The 24,380-nt window shown below is 39.5% G+C and overlaps 2 protein-coding genes and 1 long non-coding RNA gene across 5 annotated transcripts; 1 reads left to right on the forward strand and 2 right to left on the reverse strand.

Moving 5' to 3' along the window:
* Positions 1-62: 62 nt before the first annotated feature.
* LOC145462578 (uncharacterized) lies at positions 63-10,708 on the reverse strand. The gene is made up of 7 exons (XM_081446140.1): positions 10,525-10,708; positions 10,167-10,254; positions 9,675-9,743; positions 9,212-9,337; positions 5,660-5,799; positions 4,774-4,841; positions 63-4,004 (listed from the first exon to the last, which is right to left on the reverse strand). Exons 1-7 carry the CDS (start codon positions 10,539-10,541, stop codon positions 3,220-3,222), a joined length of 1,293 nt encoding a protein of 430 aa, XP_081302266.1. The 5' UTR covers positions 10,542-10,708; the 3' UTR covers positions 63-3,219.
* Positions 10,709-11,385: 677 nt separating this feature from the next.
* LOC145462581 (flotillin-2a-like) lies at positions 11,386-15,678 on the reverse strand. 3 transcript variants are annotated; one of them, XM_081446145.1, is made up of 4 exons: positions 15,401-15,678; positions 14,625-14,718; positions 13,041-13,239; positions 11,386-12,658 (listed from the first exon to the last, which is right to left on the reverse strand). In XM_081446145.1, exons 1-4 carry the CDS (start codon positions 15,447-15,449, stop codon positions 12,590-12,592), a joined length of 411 nt encoding a protein of 136 aa, XP_081302271.1. In that variant the 5' UTR covers positions 15,450-15,678; the 3' UTR covers positions 11,386-12,589. The 3 variants fall into 3 exon arrangements, with proteins under 3 accessions (XP_081302271.1, XP_081302270.1, XP_081302269.1); XM_081446144.1 differs by having other exon boundaries at positions 12,995-13,239; XM_081446143.1 differs by having other exon boundaries at positions 12,572-13,239.
* Positions 15,679-19,770: 4,092 nt separating this feature from the next.
* Positions 19,771-23,753, forward strand: LOC145464268 (uncharacterized). Its single transcript, XR_014041410.1, has 2 exons — positions 19,771-20,494; positions 22,968-23,753. It is a non-coding gene; the product is annotated as an uncharacterized LOC145464268 (long non-coding RNA).
* Positions 23,754-24,380: the final 627 nt, after the last annotated feature.

Here is a 24,380-nt window from a genome sequence, read left to right on the forward strand (position 1 = left end):
TTTGGCGTTCTGGCGTAAACGTTCCGTACAAGGGGGTCCTGAACGTTGTAATCAGCTAATGACGACCTATGATCAGCTACTGAATGCCCAAACTGAGTAACTGGGAAATCTGAGCTTGACATTTCGCGATTGTACCGATGAGAAATAAAATGTTTAACTTGCGATTGTCACATTTTACACGGTCAGCTATCCGGAAACAATAGCATGAGAAGAGTTTAGACCATATCCGGCTTCAAGTGTCACTAACGCCCCCAAAATGTCTTTCCTTTAATAAAATTTACTAGTTTCTCTGATTACTTCAGCGTAAAAATTATCTCGATTGATAAAATCCCTGAGTTTCTACAGGCGTTGGAACATGTAATTTTTATGTTCACGACCGCGCAAAGCGGGATCTGTGGGTCGGGCTGCTAGTGGCGTCACTTCGGGAACCGAGCTAAAACACTCAAGAGACTTTTGACTGAGCTTCGAGGGCTGTCAAAACATTTTTTGGGTTATTTGTGATTCATATTTTATCAAAACTGACAAGATTTTTAAGTGAAAGAACTGTATCATCTAGCATTACAATTCGGAGTCTAGCTACCATTTAGAAGGCTGCGATGTATTTATTTTTTTCATTTCGAAGTGCGGGTCGCCAGTCGAGATCGCCGAGTTGTAATCTAGGCCAGGATGAAGACCGACAATTTGCGGACCATTTGGGTTATAAAGGTACAAATAATGGCTGAGGAGTTAAGTTACAGCTCTTAAAGAGTTATAAAGATGTCAATGAACACGAAGAGTTGGTAATTTGACTGTAAGTTAGTTTTAACATAAGAGATAAGCAGAGATTTCGACAAACAATATACAAAGGTGAGGTAACTTTTCGCTTCGTTATTGTCGACCGACCGTAGTATATGCATAGTCAATTACTATGTACGAACACAAGCTACACAAATTTGCATATTTCGTACTAGTGAAATCATGGAGAATCCTTCGACAAGATCTTGAAATGAGGTTCAGTATACTTTCAGTTAAATGAATATATTTCTACTTCACTGTTATTTTGAATGAAATGTCCATTTTATGTACGCTAATAACCCGGGAGTTCTCGACTTAATAATTTGCGTTTCGGTTGACTGACAAGCGCTTTCTCGATCTATCAGCACGACAATCTCCGTCGGTAGCTCCAGAGTCGAATCTTAATCGTTTGTTTCGCTTTCCTCATATATTTATAAATGCTTGGTCTATTCTAAGTTTGTAGCTTAGATATATTTCGTTCCTCAAAGACGAAGCTCAAAGAACGAAACAATCCTGTATTCGGAATGGCCATTAAGAAACACGGCCGGATTACGACCTCCGGTACGTGTGTTTTTATTAAAATCCACAAATACAGAGCTAGTTCACCAGTTCGAAGCCTCAACAATCTTAATCGCTTCATTGTAGGACGTAGGTTTCGTTTACTATTCGCTAAGAAAAGTCTCTATTTCGAGTGCAATTAACTTCGGTTTACAAGGAGAGATGGTTACCCCAGTAAACAGGATACCCAGGAGAGACCCTAGTAAACAAGATCCTTCAACTTGTGTAGAAAAATCCCACGGACAGGACAAACATGTTCATATCTGCTATAGTGGCCCTTAACAAACCTTGCTGATAAAATAATGCGCCTACCCGATCCACTCTCGCGAAAGAATGCACATTGATTAACAGCGAAAGTGATCAACAAATTAAAGTAATTTCTATGTTCCTGTTTTCTTTTGTGCAATGAATTAAAAACAATTCACCGAAACTGATTCGTGAGCGGTCTATTTTAGGAACCAATCATATTCTTCTTTTCATCGGAGGCCAGTTTGCCAGGTCTAGTGTGACCGCTTACCGGATAAAGAGGACGCGCCTAATGCACCGTCGTTGCGGCTTCGTCCCCTGGCTTCAAAATAACCCTCGCATGTGAACATATCCACCTGTTAATATGCGCTATAAAAGTACTATTGCCGGTTTTCACATGACGTCACTAAAATTCAAACTACAAAACTATTGATCTTCCTGAGATTTTACTTAAATGATGTATAAGAGCAGCTGAAAGCTAATATTCATAGAAATTTTTGCTCCGAATGGGTTCTTGGTTTTGTGATAGACTACGCTTGAATTTCTAAACTTTGGCGTGACGCGGCATTTACATGACGGCGGAGAGAGCTGTCATGTTGGTTAAAAAAGTGACTTACTGCGAGGAATTTGGCTATCTGAACAATTCTTGTATCAAAAAAAGTATTATTTTAATGTTTTTGAGTTCCTCGAGGGATAAATGCACGCTTTTGTAGCAAAACTCGGTGACAGATGTTTCTGTTGGTTTCCGGCCGCCATGTTGATGCCCATCCGGATGGGCACCAGCATGGCGTCTCCATACAAATCTCTATAAATCTAGGTAAAAAGTTTTTCCGCATATCTTGGATAAGAAAAATTGTTGTGACCTGAATCTTGGCGAGAGTCTTGGCATATTTACCTGCTTTCTTTTATCAGATTCTGGACTTTATCTGTTGAACGGTTTTGATTTTGATTTTGATCTATTTTTTATGGCGTGACACTGAAAACCACCAATTAAGCCAATGGCAACGAGCTAAGTAACTAGCACAAATCATTCACTGTGAGTCACGGGTCAGAAAAGCACCGCTCAAGATGTAATCGAGGGGGGGGGGGTCCATCCTTGCAGAGACTTGTGGCCATGAAGCAACGACTTTTTTCCTCTCGCTACTCTATAAAGGTTTGCCACCTCTCTTAGAGTGTCACCATTACCACAAGGCAAAGCTCGTAGATGGACCACTCTGAGTGGCCGCTTTCGAGTTCTTCAGTACAAGCTCTGAAAGCCATTTGAATGTAAGAACTGTAACCAGTGATAATCTGAAGGATTTAAATGCCCCGAGAGGACTGATCGCATGATCGGGGCTAGAGGTTTGCAGTGTTAAATTATCACACAGTCAGTAAGCTGGGAAGAAGTTCAACAGCCGTAAAAGTTCGATAATGAAAACCTCGGGTAACTGATGCCCGGTGGGGGGGGGGGGGAGGGGGGGAGGAGGGAGAAATCCCACACAAAAATGACGGGGGTGCTCGTCGGAAATTTTGAAAACAACCCCTAAGAATTACCTGGATCCTGTTTTGTGGACGTGGCTTGAATTTTTTTTTTTTTTTTTTCACGCCTAAGAGGTACCGTTTTGGCTACAAACAATCAATCAAACAAACGAAAGAACAGTGTTAATCGTCGCTGTCGTCAGGGTTTCGCGTTGCATCGTTAGCGGCATCGCGCGCGCGTTTACGCGCGAGGTAGCGTTCTTTAGCTGACAAAACAGTTTCACCTGTACTGCGTTTGGCAAATTTGCTGAGACTTTCCTTGCTCAATGTTTCCTCCGCTTTTTTACTTTCTCTAACAATCTTTGCACTTTCGTTTTCATCCCTTTCGGCCACGGACCCATTATCTACCTCATGATCTTCCTCTTCACGGTGCTCGCGTTTCCGAACTCTGTCTCGTCGATCATCGTGCTTTGTTCGACTCCGCTCGGAATTTTCTGAGTGCCGGCGATCATCTCGGCTTGATCGGTGTCTCTCGGAGTGACTTGGATGTCTCTGACTTTCTCGATCCTCGAAGTTCCTACCACTATGTCGTCTTCGTTCCTTGTCGGAAGAATCCAGCGAGCGTCTTCGATGTTCCTCGTGTCCTTCGCTGTCTCTCCGATTCCGACTGCTATGGTCGTGTTCTCTCGAATGCCGAACAGGACTTCTCGGGTGTCTTCGCATTTCTTCGTCAACAATTGAATGTTTCTTCCCTTCCTTATTTCTATATTCTTCGTGTTTTCTTTCGTCCAGGTTTTCTTGAGATGACTTCTTATCCTCTTGTTCGGATCTACCGTGTCTTTCCTTGTTTTGCAAATCTTTCTTCGTTGCATCCTCGCCGGTGAATGAGCCGCCCAAAGATACGTTTCGATCCAGAAGGTTTCGATAAAACAAACTCAAGTCCTTTTGCTTCGTCACGTCATTGGCAGCTGAAAAAGAAAACCGCTCAATAAATCTCGAGGTTATCAACACCTTCGCAGTGTTTACGTTGGCCGTCACGCAACGCTACCTGAGGCTAGAGGCTTTACGTGTTGACCCAGTCAGAAAACGATTCTTAGGGACGCATCAAAATTTTTTTGACAGGAGAGAGGGGAGAAGAGGGGTTGATTGAGGACTTTTCTGGGGCATGGAATTTTTTTCACACTTTTAGGTTGTGCAAAATTTTCTTTGATGGGCAATTGCTTATGCAAGAATTTTTTAACATCAAAAAAGGACCTCGAAAACCCCGGAAACTTTTCGGGCCCGCAAAGCCATTTTTAGTTAATCGACATTTAAAGACAGAGAGGTGTATACGCCTGAAACGTCTTGTCTGAAGAGAACCTCTGTTCATATTAAGAATATATGCATAACACAGCTCTGTAATCATAAGGATTGCGATTTTGCTACGGCTTTTCGGGTGCGAAAAATTTTCGGGACCTTCGTGAAACTGGTCTCAGCTGGATAGTAGAAAGCACTTGCTAGATTTTTGTTCCCCATGGCTCCGCTTGCACGATTTTTTTTCAGCAGTTTTTGCTGTGCAGTATTTTTTTTGTTTGGAAATTGCAAAACCCTGCCTCAAAAAAAGACAGGCCCATCCCTTCATACCTTCACAGGACTTATGTGGGTTGTCATGCAACATTTCTCGTTACGCAACGCTATGTGACGCTTGAAGCGCTCACTAAAAGCTGCGAAGGATAGAAAACATAACAAAATATTTACCGTCAATGGCATCTTGACGTTTGAGTCTCTCTTCCTCCTCTGCTTGTTCTTGCATTTTCTTACGGAATCTGATTTAATTTCAGTTAAGAAACACTCTCACAGACAACCTTTCGTAAGCGGAAACCAACCTTTGGTTACCAGACTGTGCAATTCAATATCATGGTCCCTATATCCTGAATCCGGTTACAAGTCCATCACCAGGTTCCCTCCTCTAGTTTGCGAGGTTCCCCAAACAATTTGCCGGTAGCAATTTGTAGTTTCAGTTGGAGAGAGGCCCTACGAGTTTGTGTGTATTGCTGAAGAACACAACAAAATGGCCCCAGCCAGGGCTCGAATCTGGGCAGCTTCAAGCTGCAATTCCCAAGTACCGCCCGGGGCACTTATGAAATTCTGAGTGCTTAAGGTAGGGTGCTTGGTAGGTACGGGGCGATTCTTTCGTTTTTTCACACGGAAATAACAGTCGAGACAATAAGAAAGCTATAAGAAGAATAGTTGTTTTGTAATGCGGGTATGCTTGGAGCTGTTTAAAAGGGAAATAAACCACGGATACATGAACTCAATTAACTCTGGAGGCACGGTCATTGAGTAGGGAGGGACAGGCTGACGTAAATGGGGACGTGTATTGGTATGAGCTGGTATGGGGCACGCTGATTGGAATAGAGGCGCTTATTAATACAAACATGTTGAAAAGGGGGCACTGGTTAGGAAGGAGGCGCTTATTGAAGGGAGGGTGTTAAATCAAATTTTAACTAGACTGCGAATAGTCCCTCTTTCACTTAGTCCGTCAAGTGTGAGAGTTTCTTTCGCGTCACACACGACGAGCTGAGCGAAATAGAGACTACTCATAGTGTAAATTTTAGAAGTAAATATAAATTTGAAAGGATACGCCTCTGTAACAAAAGCTTCTTTATCATCAAACTCTCCTTGCTCTTTTTCTCTCTCCTTCTGTACTTGCCGCTCTACAGTCCGTTCATAGTCCCTCTTCGTAGCAGCTGCTGACTTCAACAGGCCCGCAATGTACTTAGGCTAAGTTTCAAAAACAAGGCAAACAAAAAGTACCAGTGAAGATTTAGGGCCAGTTTTTCTGGACCCACCTCAGTTTTACTACACATTTACATAGGAAAAGTTGTCCCGTTTAAATCATGCCATCAAGGGATCCCACAGGCTCTGTACGCACTGACCTGTCTTAATTCAGGCTGTGTGGCAGGCGTGTGCAGGCGTGTGACAGACGTTCAAAAGGAAAGGAGAAGGGAACTAGTAGTGCAAAGTAGGTGACTCAAACTCATCTATCTTTCATCAAGGTAAAACGGTGGCTTTCCCTTTCAGGTCTTTCTACCTTCACAGTAAGTAACCTTCAACCCTTCTATGCAAACTTTATCATCTCTCATGAACAGTTCACCGCTTTTTAAACAGAAAACAGGAAAAGTCCCAAGGTGGCTACTCTTTCGCCACATAGACACGTCCAAAATAATGTGACAGGTAAGCTTTGAGCTTGCTGTTTGCCTGCTTTGAATGTGTTGGCACCTCATCCTCAATAGGTGCACTTTATGACAAGCTTCCATCTTTCAATATTAATTAGTGCCCAGGGTCATCAGATTTGCTTGTCTGTGTAGTGCTCAGGGTATATGTAACAAACTGAGTTTATTTTGGAGTTGAGAATGATTCATTTTGTCAGGCTAAAGTAAAATTATATTCATTTGCCAAAAGCAGGTTAAAAATTTAAATTTAAAAAAAAACAACAACAATTAAAATACAAAAGGGTATTTACTATTAAAAAAGACACATCCATCTAGTGAATATTATTTAATCATCTGCTTTCAGATCAAATTGAAATTTAGATGTTGTTGGTTTGAAGGGAGGAAATCTGGAGAACTATTCTAAGAGCAAGAATGAGCAAGGATGAGGACCTGCAAATTCAGTTTATACAATGCTGCAAGGCTGCTGCCTAACGGGCGCCCGGTCGCCTGAGGCGCCTAACTTACGAGTGCGGGCGACTAAAGTTTTGTTCAAGGAGCCCGAGTGGGCGCCTAAACATGGAGTTTTGTTTCCCATGTAATATATGTCCGATGACTTCAATCTTCTCATGAAATTGGTCAAAAAATCCCTCACACAATAAATTAAACGGAAAACAACAGCTACTCTGGTCCTGTTTTGCTTTTATCACGAGAAATCTGGGCAAAAGCACGGCAACAAAGTCTCTGTCCACTCACGAAACAGCCGAAAACAGCCATGTTTGAAAATCGCCCTATAATGCATTGCAAGCTCAGTATTGAATAACTGTACGTCATGTATGCCAATGGATTGTGTCTCTATTGATGCCTTACTGATTCCAAGTTGCAAATTAACTACTTTGATAACAAATATTTTTGGAATTGGAGTGATGATCCTGCTGACATTATATTTACAGTTGAAAAAAGATAAATGTGTCTAAATATTTGTCTGATACTTCAGAAAACTTCACTTAGATGTACTGAATGAATTTCTTTAGGTTCTGAAAGGATAATTCAAGTAACTAGCCACCAAAAAGAACACATCATTGCAATTCTCTTTGCATACTAGGGTTCTATATTTTAAATTATCAAATCAATTGTCGCAACCCCGCCCAATATACAAGAATTTATTTTCTCCAAAGAAGTGGCCAATATTGCTGTAATGCTGCCTCAAAATCACCTTTAGTTTATACTAATGTCCCAAGCCTGGGGAAGGAACGCACATTTCAATGAGGCCAAATTCAACCCCCCCCCCCCCCCCCCAAATGCCTCTTTCATTTTTGTTTGTTTTCATTTGTGGCTTGCATTTCATGATTTGTACAATGTATTTCGTCTTTTTAAAATAGAATTGCAAAACTCAAAAACAAAAGCAGCAATTTAAATTTTTATAAAAAAAGCTGCAGCACCTGCATGGATACACCAATAATTGAGTTTGACCAGAAATAGTATTCTTTCTCAGTCATGACCTGATCACTTTGCTAAATGCTTTATTTATAAAATTTGATTGATATTAGACCATATTAGTGTCTCATGAAAAATCTCTGCCCCAGGACTCCTCCCCAAAATTTCCGCAATTAACCTCCCGCCATCTTCCTCAACCTCCCCAACCCCCTCCCCCGGATTGACCACGGAGAATTTTATTTGGGCTCCTGAAAAAGTGGCTTGGGCTCCTAACTTTTGGTAGAAGAAGCCCGAAGGGCTCCTTAAAAATTTCCTTAGGCAACAGCCTTGCAATGCTGGGTCGAAGATTTGAACCTACTCACATTAGTAGGAGGCGAATGCTCTTACTAGTACCACTATTAACAAACTAAAATAAAAAAACTGCTCTCACTACTGCACCATGACCTTCCCTTCTTCTTGTGAACCATCCCTGCTGGGTTAATTTTCCAATTTCATGATTTGTAAGGCCCCGTCCTCACGTAACTGGATATTTTTGAATCCGCAACTTTTTCTTTCTGGATACAGCTTCTGTCCACACCTATCTGGCAAATTCGGCAGAGAATCCGGATATTTTTCAATCTGCTCTCCAGAGTGGAAAAAATAAATCCGCAACAAATCCGATAACTTGTGGACAGCGAATCTGGATATTTTCAAATCCGATGACTTGGCAAAATCGTGTACAGTCTCTTACCAAGCAATAGGGAGCTTAAGCACGCACGTTTTTGAGACGCGGACGGCAACCGGAAGAGAAGATTTCGCATGCTTGGACCGTATTGTCCCCCAGATTTTTATACTACTCATCTCTAATGAAGAAAAGATACTTAGCAATGTGAATATGGTTGTGTGAGGGCAAGTTTTAAGTGAAAAAAGCTCACTTCCGGGTTACTGTCCGTGTCTCAAAAACGTGCGTGCTTAAGTTCCCTAATAAACCAATACGGCAGCACAACGTGTAGGCCTAGTTTCTCTAGAGTGAATCTGGATACCATCAGATGCATGTGGACAGGCAAATTCAATTTGAATATGCTACATGTGGACGGGGGAATTTTTGAATCTGGAGAGAAAAAGTTGCAGATTCAAAAATATCCAGATACATGTGGACGAGGCCTAAAATATAGTTTGCGCTCTTCATGTAATAATGGCATCAACAAATACTAAAAGCTACCTAATGGCCAATTCCCTCCATGATACATGCCTGCAAGGAATCATCAGGAGTTTCATTAAGGGTTGGGCACGGGCAAATTGACTGGCTGTGAGGATGATTTTGCCCGCCTGGTTTGATCATCTAGAGGAATGTTTTTCTTATAGAGAATTTCAGTTCAAAAAGTTTTGCCTCCCTGTGAAAACCAGTTACCCTCCTGCTGAAAACATTAAGGAAATCCCTGAATCATGGTAGTTGTATTCATTACATTGGACTGGATATTTGTTTTTATGAATACAGTTACCTACAAGCACATCTCACGGAGGGAATTGGCCATTTCTTTCTCTTGCTACAATAACTGTACACATACCTTTCTGTCCTTCTCTGGAACTTTTACATTCATAGCTTTCTTTTTCTCTTCCATTTCATCATACACAGCATCATACTCATAGACCGTTGGGTCATCCTTCAATGCTTTCTGAATTTCAATCTGTGTCTGTATAGAAAGTATAACAAAGATGCTTTTGAGTCAGGAGAGTTCCAAATTTTGCTTGGTCTGTGAATAATAAATAAGGACTGGGATACTTGTTGCTATGGACATTTTTTTCGAGGCTAAGTCCTGCTTTCTTTTCATACATGTACTACTACTAGTACCTTGAAATAAGGATTCATTATCTACAAAACGCACAACAAGAAAAAAAAAAGTCATCATCCAGGAGAAATGATCTTGATATAACCCCAGATTCTCCAAACTAACAATTAAAGAAATGTAAGGATACAAGTGGAGACATGATATTTTGAGAGTGCAACCGAAACAAAAGAGTTACACGTACCTGTTTCATTTGCCTCTTCTTTTGTGCTTCTTGGATGAGGGATAAATTCACTTCTTTGTGAGCAGTTTCCTGAATAAATTGAACCACACCATAACAATTATAATGAATAGACCTTAAATTACCTGTTTAAAGTGAAGAACAGTTCCCAAAAAATCTTGTTGGTCATTTGTCAGCCGACTGTTGGTCGACTTTTGGCCAACTGTTGGCTGACAGTTAGCTAAAGGTCTGTCAAATGTCGACCATCTGTTGGTTGAAAAATGTTAAGTTACAAACTGCCTACAGTCAGCTGACAGTTTTGTTATGTTTCAGACTTAAGTGTTGGCTCACTGTCGGCCATGATAAGGACTATTATGACATATTTACATCTATAATCATCGTCCTTTTGATAAGATCTTACACTGTTTGTACACAATAAGAATAAATATTTAAGGCAAAAAACAGTACTCCTTGTTTAATTATTCTTTTACTATTTTATTATTGAAATAAAATTACCTCATCATCACTGGAATCATTACTAAAGACCGCCAGTTTCTTCACTGGTTTGTTTGCTGCCTTTTTATTTGGAATGATAAGTCCATACCTACATGTAACATGTACAGTGGAGTTAACGAAACACAGTAGAATACTGTACAGACTCGAGGCAGATGGAAGTGATCGATATAAATGTTGTATTCAGAACACCAGCTACCTTTACCTTTCAAAATTTTGTAATACAACATAAAACCTATTGCAATTCTGTTTACATCGAACAATTGCAACAAGCAATTACTATGGAACAACCACGTAATTTACAGCTCAACCATATAATTTTTATAGAGCTCAAGTTTAGAGTTTATAAAGTTCGACCAACCTTTTTGGTTCTCCCATCTTGATAACAGCGTTTCTGGCTATTCAGTTTCCGAGAAAGAGTATCATTCTATCGTTAGCATTCACTTTTCTCTCAATAATCCGATAGTTCTTTCGATTTTCGATCCCTTTTCCACATCAGTTATGTCTGACTGTCGTTTTGATTGCTCGAAGGTCTTCAAATACAATTGAGCCCGTTAGTCAGCGGTCACATAGGCATTTATATACACGTAATTATTCTGCGACGCACTCGGTTACAAGCTCCATTTTCGCGCCAGCGCTTACTGGCTAGAATTTCAGTAAAGACAATTTTGCACGCTTCAGTAGCACTCACACCATATGTTCTAGCAAGATACCGTATGAAACAAGAAAATTAGGTAAGTTTTCAAGAGGTTGTCCAAGTTATATATAGTTTGTAGCCAACAATCAAGTGGACCAACCTCATCCCCATGGCGGACGGGAAAGGGAAAAAGCCATGGGAACAAAGTTGAGTGTAGAGGGGTTGACGTCAGTTTTTCATGCGTCTGTCCTGTTACTGATCATGAATTTTGTCATAAAATTGTCAGAATAGCTGTTGTTGCAGTTATCAGAGGCTTGACACTCAAACGAGGCGACAGGGTCAATTCTGCATTATAATGACCCTTTCGCTTCGTTTGAATGCCTTTTAAAACAAAAGAATATTTGAGGGCAGACTCAACTGCAATAACAGCTCCGCAGATATCTTTGACAATGTTATGATGAAATTCATTGTCAATAACAGGACAGACGCATAAGAAACTGACGTCAATTTGATTTTTACAATAACAAATTGTCAACTTGTCCGCTGTCGTTCGTTGCGTCAACATCGCAATTCATGCGTCTGCCGGCTTATTGACAATGAAAATTAGCCAATGAGCGCGCGAGAATTTCTGCAGTTATTGCAAAAAAGAATATTGTGCTGAACAGGATTTCAGCGTCCGAAACTACTGAGATTTTCACGCTCGGGCAATAGTGCTTAGATATAAAGGAAAAAGTAAGAAGGCAATGCAATGTAAAATTAAATTCGTACCACGTCAGAAACTCATAGACAATCGATTGGGAGGAAATAGGAGGAATTTTAAACTAAGTTTACACGTCACTGTGAGGGTCCTGTAAGCGAAAGAAAATCTCGATTAACTATTTTGAGTACAGACAACGCATATTTTTTTCTACTTTTTAATTGATTTTAAAATCTTTTGTATTTAAGCGAACTCAAATATAATCGTTAGATGGTACAGTCTACATGGTTATGCTTTCTGTAGAGTATTTCCTAGCTAGTACGTATGGATTCTTGCAGTACAATTGGCGTTTATTTATAATTTATACTCTTATTAAATATTCTCTTAAACGAAAAGCTATTTTTTATAACTCGAGACTGAAAGCGTATATACATGTATACATGCCCGGCTAACAAAGAGTTAGGGTCAGGAATGACAATATATTCACAGCTCAAAAAACCTAACAAGAAACAAAACAGGTAGCCCGTGTTCAGTATCTCACTCTCCTGAAGAATATCGGTGATTGGGGGGAGGGGATGGGGAGAGGGGAGGTATACGCGCCTCCGCCAGTTTCTCTAAGAAAAGTGGGTGGTTGTATACAGGCAAAGAAAAAACGTGGACGGACGAAATGCGTTTAGTCTAGTCATCATGTTAAAGAAACGTGTGTCGGTATAACTTCATTAAGGAACAGTAGGTTCCCAATTATATACGGGTACTGAGCTACCAAGAGTTGCTGTCTTGGAAATGCAACAGGGAGACGCGAGTTATTGAACAACTCTGTCTTATACGAAATAATGTGTTAGCAGTTTGGGAGAATGGAAACGTTTACTCTCAGGTTTTAAAGTTCTAACTAGAATTCGTGTAGCGTTATCAGGTGCTCGTTAACGCGGTCACGCAACAAATGGCATACACGTAACCAGCGGACTCGTCAAGAGTCAGGCTTCATCTTGATACTGCATGTACGAACCAATGAAAACGTCCTTGTGTTCATCAGCCATTAGAATAAGCACTACATTTCCTCTCGAGTCACGTCTGTGATGAACAAGTTATGAATCAACACTCCCAGGTCCCACACGTCAGGAGTGGCCGCCTTTTGTATTCTTCCTGAAAAGTGGTTTGAATCTGGAATAAAGCCAAGAGAAAAGGTTTAACTTTCACATACCTCAAAACAAGCCAATATCATACACTTAATTACCGGTCTCGAGTTAGTTTTGCTTTCCTGAGAACCTCGATGTTTCCCAAGACAACTGAAGTCCGTAACAGCAGTTTCCACCCTGTATTTTTCACGTCCGGAAACTGCGTGAGGACACAACACTGATTACAAACTCTAGCTTTTGGAACAAGGATTTCTGGGACCGTTCCGCGGGAAACAACGTGGGTTATCACTGATAATCCACGTGATTAGTCTGAGTTTAAGACTTCTGGTTATACTTTTGACAGGTACAGAAAATTTATCACCTTCTTCGATGTATTTCAAAGCTACATGCTCATAGATGTCACGCACGTGTGCTTCCAGAACATGAAGGATAACTTCTGCTATTTCGTCGGTTGTCTTTCCCAGGAAGTAATCGCTAGCTCGTGCAAAGTGCTGCAGATCCTGCATGACTTGTACCTCGGTTATAACTGACACTGAAACATGCCTGCCTCGCGCCGTTTTCACACTCTTGAAAACCTTTTTGAATGTTAACACGTCCAGAGTTAACCTGTGGAAATTTTGCGGTTAGATTATAATTAGTCTGTTCCAGGCTTTCGATCAGTGGGGACGATCGTAAAAGTGGACGGGCGACGAGCGGGATCAGCGAAGAGCGGGATCAGTGACGAGCGGGACACCAGACCACACTCGTCGCCCGCGCTTTTTTTCGATCGTCCCCCTGACCGAGAGCCTGGAACAGGCTACTGTTAGATTTAAGAGGTTCAGTAAGTATCATGATTTTGCATGTGGCAAAAATTGCCGTGGCATTTTGAAAGGGGAGCACCTAAACTTACCGTGCGAAATACCATTCAAAATAGGTTCCTTCGAAATACTAATAAGGAGAATTCGACTTCAGAGGTTATCACAGTCGACTATACTCAGTTGCAAGCTGAGCCAGAGGAAATTATTTTGTTAGTGGTGAAACCATAGTTAATAGAGGGAAATTGTTATGAAACCTGACAAAGTTCTTTGTTGTGTGCTTCAGAGTGGTCAGTGTAGAACGCAGACTGCGGACTGCAGACTGACGATAAAATGAAGACTGCAGACTAGGGGTAAAATTCAGACGGCTGCAGACTTTTTAACTCCGTCGTGTTGCTGTTTCCATCAACTAAGAGCAAACCGTAAACAGGCTAATCGAAGCGTTAGCCTCGAGTGAACCTGAGTGATATTCAGGCTGAACGTTAAAAGAAGTTGTTAAAAACGTCTGTAGACTGCAGTCCTGCATTTTACCCTGGTCTCCAGTCTGTATTTTACCCTTAGTCTGCATTTTAACCCCGTTCTGCAGTCCGCAGTCCGCAGTCCGCAGTCTGCGTTTTACACTGCATTTTGCTTCGGTACCAAATATGAACGATAGTTTCCAGACTCAAGAGAGACCCGATATCGTGATAAAACAACGTGATGATTCTACGTTAACATTTTTCAGGCCGACATTAATTCGCCATTGACTGATAATAGCCTGTGATGACCAACTCCTTTTTAAGGAAGAGGAACTGTATCGCCGTAGAGATCACTGAGCGATAAAAGAAGCCAGGAGTCCACAGGCAAGTCCTTTTTCTGGAAATAAATGACAAAAGTTCGCAAATTATAATAAACTTTCGTCTAATTCGTGATGTCTGTGGCATGTAACCAAATATTCCAGTTTCACGTATCCTCATTCCAAATGGAGGTGTTTTTCTCGGGCACGCGTCTAGAAAAACATGCTTAAAATGCCAGAATATGTTTGTGTCTAAAATAGTCGGATCACGGTCAACACGGATTTGTAAATATAAAATCAAAACAGACTAAGGAATCTCGAGAACGGACTCAAATATCTCTTGATACTGGCTTTTGTGACCCAATTTCCAACGTAATCATTAAATCATTTATTACTACGTAATTTGAAAATTTTTACCATACCTGTCAACTTTACTCAGTCCTGCCCAGGCCCACAAACATTTCCAGTTTCCTGCCACGGCCTTATACTTCTGAGTCCTGGGAATACAACATCCCCCTGTGACAAGATGTGTATGTATTGATCTTTCAGGTATACAGTTATGATATCACATAGTGTGCGCGATTAATGGCATTTAATTATTTATCAGATCGCAAGTAAATTAAGCCTTCTGAATGGAAGAAATGGTAAAATATGGAGTGTAAGAATTCTCATCGAAAACCAGCTCAATTTTGTGATCGCTGACAATCTGATTCAAGACACTGTTGGAAGTTCAATGCATACCACATGTAGTGATCACAAAACGTCTCTCGTATTTTGAAACCAACAGGACGGACATCTTAAATTCTAGTCTGCTTCAAACCGTGTTTACTCTAAACAGTGTTTTCTGCTACTGTGGAAGGCCCTGCTAAATCGATAAACAGTTGCCAATAAAAACAAACAATAATAACCCAAAGGGAAAAAAATATATAATATTCAATACTAAAGTACTGCGGACTACGGGGCTTGGGAGACGAATTTTCAGTGTTGATGCTATAATACGAACTATCTATCTTCTTTAATTCGCTATTATTAAACACGTCAATCTGAATCTTTCAGTTAGTTGGTAGAGAGAAGCATCATTTCAATCATTAGCTTCGAGTGAACCCTAAAATATACATACCAGTGTTCAATTATAAATTTCAAAATCGGAAAATATTTGTTAACGAATTCAGATCAATACAATGAAACAAAACTTTACCTGACACAACGACAGCCTCTCTATCGCTTGCCATGTGACAGTTTCCCATTCTTCAGATGTTTAAGCTCGATTTCGCCTTTCCACTGTGCAGTTCAACGAATTATTTACCTTTCAGACCAAATAATGTGCGGTAAGCTGACCTGAGTCTCGAGTCTCGAGTCTGACTGCGAGAAAGGCTTGCTCAGTTTAACTTAGAATAATATTCTTCACGACCGAATATCAGCCGTTTATTGATAACACTTCTATTCAGGCCGCACAAGGTATGGCATGGCATTATAAAGTCGAGAATGATGGAATTATCGGCAAATATTTGACATTCCCGAACGAGTTAATCATTGTTGTATGTCGGAATGCATATAGAGGCGTATTAAATTCATCCGGCTTGACACAACGTCACAAGGAAGCTAAGCTATTTTAAAATAACACGAAACTGCCAGAAACGTGCGCTAGGGATTTCGCTTCAAACAAAGCACGCTCCTAAAAGTTCATGCAAAAACGTGCACAGGAAAAATTGAACATCGAAAATATTGGACGGTGATGTTGGGCTGGACCCCTGTATTGTACGCACAACGAAAACGAGATAAGTTTATTTCGGTTACCTGTTTTTTTTTATTAGTTCCGTTTTTGTGGCGCCAGCCTTGATCAACATAAGAACGCAAGGAAGAATACTAGTGTTAATCGGTCGTTGAATAGATGATAGTGACAAAACACATCGGTATGAATTGAATTCAAGACCGAGGTTTTGAAGGTGCATATGGATAAGGTTACAATAGGTCAAGTAAGTATGGGTGATGACGCATTACCGGACCCAAACTCGCAATTATTAGCCAATCAGAAGCCGTGTGTACTATCCTAATATCCGCGAATGATATGGCTACGACATCGTGCTCACTTGGCCGAATTTGGGTACGGTAAATATCATGTCTGGCTCGTTTGGTCTCGCAATGGATATTTTGGCTCGACTACGTCTCGCAAAAATGAGAACCATGGCGAGAACAAACGAGCCTCAGTGATATGCCACGGAAGCGTACCAAAGAGGTATGATTAGATATAAAAACAGTAGGACAAAAACGAGCAAGTGAATGAAGGAATGAACAAGTGAACGAAAACAGAATAAATCAACGGATGAATGGCTATGGAAAAATAAGTAAATGAACGAAAAAGGAGAGAACGAACAAATGATTGAGCGAAAGAATGATTTGGAGAATTGGAATGAAGGAATGAATGAAAAAGTGAAAGAATAAGCACGTATAAAGACTGTAAATGAATAAACGGATATATGAGAGCGAAACCAATGTAAAGATGTGAAAACAAAATTTTCACCGTAAAAGTAAAACCTTCACGTACGTCATGGGAAAATCCTGATCGGTAATGATCTAAATTTAAGTCCTTTCACATTGTTCAGAGCCACATTTAATCTTTGATAGTATTCTCTACAGCTTGACAATGCATATTAGCTCATGTTTTCAGCTGTTGCTGTTGTAAAAAGGTCGCTCAATTTTGTCAAAACATATTCAATACTGTGAAATCTCGATTTTTCGAACCTCCAAGGGAAAAGCTAGGGAAACGAAAATTAGCTCGAAAAATCGGGTAGTTAGAGAAGTCGGGGATAAAATTCAGTGCACGATTGAGACGAAGGAATCGAATTTTGGTTCGAGTTATTGGAGGTTTGAAAATTCGAGGTTCGACTGAGAAAATGGGATCCAACTGCAATTATCATAAGTGTTGAACAGCTTCAAGGGTGTATTATGATGACAGCTAAGCCATAGAACAGCAGTACCATCTTATTTCCGGTATAGGCCCACCAACCTCGTGTTTTTCTAAAATGATTAGTTTTTATTTATTTATTTGTTTGTTTGTTTATTTATTTATTTATTTATTTATTTATTTATTACACAAAACAAAACATTGCTGAAACTACTTACAATAAAAACTACTACAAACTTAAGGACAATTTGATTTCTATCATTACTTACAACATTGTCATTTACCCTACCTACTTACAAAATGAATGTTAATACAATACAAAATTGGTACACTGCTTACAATAATATTTTTGAACCTTTCAAAGAAAAAACCAAAAAATAATTAACAGGCACACTACTATAACGTTAATACTAAAATAATAACGCACACACACCACTAACACAAAGAAACTAACGCTAATTTCAGAATCATGACATTATATCGCTAGAGCTTTTAGGATGCATTACACAGAAGAAAACTATCACAACATGAAGTACAGAAACTCGAAAAAAAAAAGGGAAACATGGCACCGACCTTAGCTTTCATTATTATTCCTACGCCTCTTCTTTTCGTGTCTGTTACATTTCAATTCCTTTTAATACCTGAGCATTTAATTTTCATGTTATCAGAGTGGTTATCAATCTGTGGGCAGGACGTATATCCAAGTTATCGCAGAAACGGTAATTTAGTTAAGTACTTTTGTAACCCCAGGCCTTCGATTACGGGACAAGGCGACTCAATGGCGTGCCAATATCTTTACTAATCGTCAAAGAGCTCATTAAAATTAGATGGCAAAGTAAACAGAAAGTTTCTATGAATCAGAAAACAGCTATTCAGATCCAAGTGGTTAACTGAGGGCAATTCTCTCCCCTTCTTATACAATGTGTATTCAGGCATTACCTCCTTTAATTAAGTTACCTGCGCTCGATCGAAGTAGCACTAGTTTTCTTGTATTTTCTCAATTTTATTTTGTAAATTTGTTTCAGCAAACCATGTTATTTCGTAATATATTCTTAGGTTTTTAGTTTATAAATTCGAATGAAAGGAGAGTGACCCTTGAATGGAAATTAAGTTTCTCCCTGCTACTGTCCTGTCATCTTTTTGCTCTGTTGTTTATATTTTATTTTTATTTATCTATTTATTTATTTCTTCTTTTCGTCTCTTTTTTATTGACTAATTAATTGCTTCCATCAAACTTTAGTGCCAACCTATCTTCTGTACTTAAACATTACTTAGTTTTACTCAGCTTGATTAGCTTTATAGTTATCCTAAGTAAACATTACCTCTTTTTTGTATCAATATATTATATTGTAAAGTTTAACTTTTTTTCTATTTGGTAATAAAGCTTCTTGTTGTTGTTGTTGTTTATATATATATATATATATATATATATATATATATATATATATATATATATATATATGGCGAAGTAGCATTAAACTTTAACATAATTCAGTCTTTGAAACAGTAGTTACATATCGGTTTTTATACAGAGGGAAACACTTAAACGAAAGAATTAAAGTCTAAAAGTGATGTCGAAGTCCAAAACAGGCATTTCTTTCCGGTGCAGCTGTTACGTTGTGTTTTAGCACTAAGAGCTTGGACTAAATCATCGATAACTTATACAGAGAGCATTAGCCCGTTAATGGTGCCCGTTCTTTTGATAAAACAAATGATCAATTAAGCCTTGAGGCATTTTGAGCACCTTTACGAAACCACAAACTGTATTGGCAAACAAAGATATAGAACAGATTTTGAAAGAGTTGTCAAAAATTGCCTTGTCATCTCAGGCTGTTTCACTGAAGTCTTTTCACTTCCATAGTTTCAACCGGCGAAAGAAACTGAAGTTATATTCAAATTTTCATGACACGAAGTAACAAACAGAGTGGCTAGTAATAGTCGTAAACCAACCTCCCTCAATATTACAAATTGAGGTTGTGTTATTTCAAGAATAGTACACTTTCTCAAAATAATATTCAATAAGCGAAAATATTTAGGCTGTATGTTAAACTTGATTCACTGTACAGTGAGAAAGCTGAGAATAATTTACTAAATGCTTATGAAATGCTGCAATGCGATTTCTCAAACCTTCGATCTTTCAAACCTTCTGATAATTCGAACCAAAGGTCGTTTCCTCCCCTCACTGCCAAAACTGTAATTTTACCTCTTTTTCCTCTCTTTTCCTTTGGAAGTCGAAAAAACACGATTCAATTGTAGTCGACATAAATACTATTTCGCATTCATTTTTTTACATGGACAACTGCAGCAATCTTGAGTAAAGCTCCAAAAAGAGGACAAAAAATGCACCATTGCATAATCAGAAAAGTTCAGAGATCCCACAGCAAAACAGCCCCATACAGTTAAACAAACAAGTGAAAGATATTTATCGGTAATTTTCTTTGACCCAATATTCGAGCTGACTTAATTGACCAAGGAAGCAATTTACTTGTTGCGAGAAAACTATGAGTAAATATGATGCGTTATCTTTACCCTGAACGCAGCTGGAGACATCGATTATAAATGGAAAGAACATCACTCAGAACTGAACAAAACCAGCATTACAAAATCGTTGAAGTTGTTGAGCTTACAGCATATGCCAGTCTTGACGCATCACGTAACGCATCATCACATAACGCATCACGTAACGTAACGAACATTTAGAACAGCCACTCACTCTTTAGAAGAGTGAGCGAACCTTATTTTAATTCGTCGATTTTAGGCGAAGTAAAGAAAACGTTTTATCTACGCTGATAACATATCACGTCATGTAGGAGGCTTATCTTTTCAGCGTTCGCTTACTGCTCCGCCTCGCGAAACACATTTCACACTTACTATATCAGTTAGAGTAGATAAAAGACAAGTACATTAAATGGTCTTTTTCAGTGAGGGTTAAGAAACGTTTTTGTCATCAACGTAAGAAAACAGGAAATATACGAGATCTATTCATTTTTGTCTGCTCCCACGTACTGAAAGCCTCATAATTGAAATCAAGTTGACGAGATTGCTTCCGAAGGGTTTAGTTTGTCTGGCATTCTTATCAAACACGGAAATTTAGCGTGACTCCCAACAAAGAGTGGACTTTTGTCAAGGGCGTTATATAAAGGTGTTTTTCTCTTAGTCAAACCATTCGGTGTAGGTTTAACCTGGCTACTTTCAATTTGGTTATTTTGCGAGATTTTGTCTGCGGAGTTTGGGCAAAAGCAGCGACGTCACAGAATGAAAGGTTTTACATTGTGTGTGATTCTAGTCACGTTGCTGTGCTTTTTTCTTAGCACACTTGAGACAGAAGGACAACTGTCATTTACCCCAGGCTGGCCAAACGGAAAACCTGGACGCTCTTTAGAACAGGTGAGTACTGAACTTTTCCAGTCCGCAGGAGTTAAATTTCGGAATGAGAGATGTAACTTTGTTAGTTTTCTTGTGCGGGGGGGGGGGGGGGGGGGGGGAGTGGTCAGGACCTCCAGATTCCCGTACCCTGCTCTCCCGCTTCCCGTACTTTTATCTCTCGACTCCCGCCCTTGTCCGTCCTGCTCCCGTCCCCTGTAAATAAGGAAACTCTAAACACATCCTAGTCATTTAGCTGCGCAATCTTAAGGCGTTTCCTCTCCCTTTGTTTCCTTTGTTTCCAGCACTGCTCCTCGTTACGTAACCAAGGTAAAAGGGTTTCCAATTTTACTGGAAGTAAGCCTCAGTTATTATTAGCTCAAGGGTGAATTTTCGTTTGTCCGTCAGCCAAGAAGTCTCAAAATAAGCTAAATGTTAGTTAAATAACATTTTGGGTCTTGTTTTTGAAAGTATTTTATGACAAAAATTAGCATTTTACATTTCTCTCCCAATTCCCGCCCTCTTAGAACTCCAGCTCCCTCCCCTGACTCCCTCCCCCTACTTTCCCGGGCTCCCACCCCCTGTCCTCCCCCCCCCCCCCCCACCCACCACAGACACATACACACACACTTTCTTGGGCGTGTTGATATGAAGAGTAAAGAACTCCAAAGAATCCTTGGAAAAGGTGCATGTATATATATGAGGTACAAATGATTTCTACTCTGCAAACTGTTTTCCTCTGTGCAACATTTTGTTATAGCATGCGTAATTCACCGAAACATAGGGGTCCGTATCGCAAAATTCGGATCGCCCGCTCAGGGAATCAATGATAATTATCCCTTTAACATGGGCCAGTTTGCTGAGTAATAAATTTCAATATCATTGTTTTTTGAATATTTGTTCAAATGTCACCGAAATTTCTCTTGTTTCATTTTTCAATTAGCAAACGTTTCGGCCATCTGATTGGTTATCATTGTCTGGGTGGACCCGGTTTCAGTAAACGCACTGTAAATATCAGGGCATTTGTCAAATTTCTCAGTGGTTAGTTCAACAGTTACAGTAGACAGTAAAATTTGGGCCTTTGTTAGTTCAAAATTTGGTCTGCCACTGCCCAGTCAGTTACCACTATGTTTTAAACATTTTCTCGCGACTAAGATATAACTCCAAACCATGCAAAGTACACATTTTTAATAAGCTTAAAGACAAAAAATTATGGAGAAAATACCTGTGTACCCTATAACTGTATTGTAACCTGACACCGGCTGATTAAATCTGCCGCCTGCTGGGGAATTCCAGGGCTGACTTGAGAAAAGATAACTCCTACAAGAACTGATCAAAAGGAATAATTTTTACATTTTATAAAAGAAGACAAATAGCTTGCTGGGATAAGCATAGAGATTTTTGAAAAGTTAAAAACACATGAAATGATGACCAGTTAAATCTGATACAGAAAATCTAGCATACGTTTCAATACATAACTTCGACAGAATGCACTGCATGGAAAAGGTCTATGCTTATCCCACAGGACACTAAGAACAACAAATCCTGAAAATTTTAGCTCAATTGAGTAAATCCTTCCCAAGATATCTTTTCTCGATGGCGAAAATAACTCGTCTTGAGAAAACGAGCTTTAAACTTACAGTAACAGTACTTGTCAAAATAAAACTTCAGTACCTTAAGATTCGAGTTCCGTGAAAAACAAAACTTCGAATTTCTTTCAGAATTTTAGGTCCCGCCTTAAAGTCCTGGGCTTATATAACTTCATAAGGGGTTTTGGATAGGCCTGTCACGGTTGTGCTCGTAAAATGCTGGAAAAATGCTTACTGGAATCAGGCCAAAAATTTGCAGTGAAATTGCCAAAAATCCAAAGAGTTGCCACCTAAATTTCAAAAGTTGCTACCTCAACTTCTAGATATTTTGATATAAACGGTAATTAAAAGCTTTATTTTTCGTTCTTCACAATAATTGCTAACAACAGTCAAGAAAAATACTGTAGCTTGAAACCTAGCTTTGAAGAGTAGCTCGCAAATATGAGCGAAATTTAAGGACACTCTTTAAGTCTTACGGAATGGATCATTTGACGTCTCGCCGAACGTTGTCAAATGAAGTGACAGATTACGTTTCGAAAAGTTGACAAACATTAAAAAACAGCGCATAAATTGAAGTTTTCTATTTAAAAATTCGTTGATTTTTTTCGTGCTTAATATGTGCTCTAAACTTTTATTGTGCTCAAAAGTTGCTCAGAAAGGCAAAACTTGCTCGAGGTTGGTAGAACGGCAAAATGTTGCTCAAAAGCCGCGAAGCCCGGGGGGTGGGGGAGGAACCTTGTAACCGTTTGGGCTTAAACGTGGGATTTTACGGTATCTGCTAAAAGTTTTCAGTTGTGATTAAATTAATATAGATAATGGGTAATATTTAGTTATCACCAATAACTTTAAGTTAGCGTAATTCATTTGGACCCTTTTCAAAATTTAACTATTTCTCATTTGTTTTTAAGGAAAATTTAAGAAATACAATTCCAATTGACGATTCACCGATGGAGCAGAAGAGAACTGACATTGTGATAGAACAGCCGGAGGAAAAAAGACATGAAGTGACTCGAAGTAGACCTAAGTTTTTCGGATGTGTCTGAAAACGTTTGAATTAATAGCGAATACAATCATTTGCAAATTGATGCTGCGACTACTTATATCTAGTTAAGGTAATGATTCTAAAATATTCTTGTCAAAGATATGGCAGGCTGATAAACCGAGAAAATTTATTCTACCGCTGTCTTTCAGTATCGTTTAATTAAAGAAAAATAGTACATGTGTAATTAATGTCAAAATAAAATACCCTTGACTGTAGGGTTGCGTCACAGTCATATAATCAAACAAACCATAAATAAACCGAATCAACGCGAGTCTGTCAAATGTTCAAATGTCGTTGTTTATAGTGGTCAATGCGCTTAGCCAAGAAAATATCAAGGTACTTACCTTGATAATCTCTTGGCTTAGCTACCGCCACTTAGCCAGTTCACAGGCATGCCACTTAAACGGAAAGAAACAAATATATCAACTAAACATAATAGGCTTAAAATCCCTACCGGTTGGTTATTTACAAGCATGACCGAGGAGTCGAACTAGGGTCTGCCGCGAAACAACTCCAGCTTAGTGGTCAGAGCGGTACTTGAACCCGGCGCCCTGACCTCTCGGTTACGCTGCCTCCTCCTGTACTTAGCGAACGTCAACCAGCTCATGAGGAGTCTTTGTTCCAGCCGAGAGAAGTTCAAGATGAGGACCTTGGTTTTTTTCTTGTTCCAGCACATGGTATTTCAAAATTTTACCCACCATAGCCAGTTCCCTGGCTAAATATAATTCAGCACTACAATAACTAAGAAATATAATGTCTGCAGGTCTTCATCTTCTTATCGGTGCTTATATACATATACTGAGCTTGTTCCCAGACCTCTTCGACCACGTCAGCAAGAAGAAACGGAAGGCTCTGGGCACGAGAATCCCTTGTGCTAAGGTGTGACACATAATTTGTGACGACCACCTCGATTCGATGTTTAATATACTAGCTGTTACCAACGGTCCTGACTTCTGTCTACAAACATGTGTCTTCTTAAAGAAGAGCGTAATGCTAATAAAACCACAACTGGAGGTGTAGTGGTTCTCCCAACCAACAACAAGCTAGTTAATAAATTATAAGAAACAAAAACAAAATGACAGATCTATTCAGTAAAGCGAGAGTAACTTGTTATTTTACGTGATTTTTACAGTGATTTTTCTAAACAGTTTGGCCCTTTTCAACACTGTTCAATATCGAAAACAAACCAGAAATGAACAAATATGGAAGAGTTTTTGGCTAATTTCAAAGTAGTGAGTGGGTAAGACCGGAAAGGAAATACTAGGTATAATGGACGGAT

The sequence above is a fragment of the Orbicella franksi genome, chromosome 12 (assembly GCF_964199315.1).
Source record: "Orbicella franksi chromosome 12, jaOrbFran1.1, whole genome shotgun sequence".
NCBI lineage: Eukaryota > Metazoa > Cnidaria > Anthozoa > Scleractinia > Merulinidae > Orbicella > Orbicella franksi.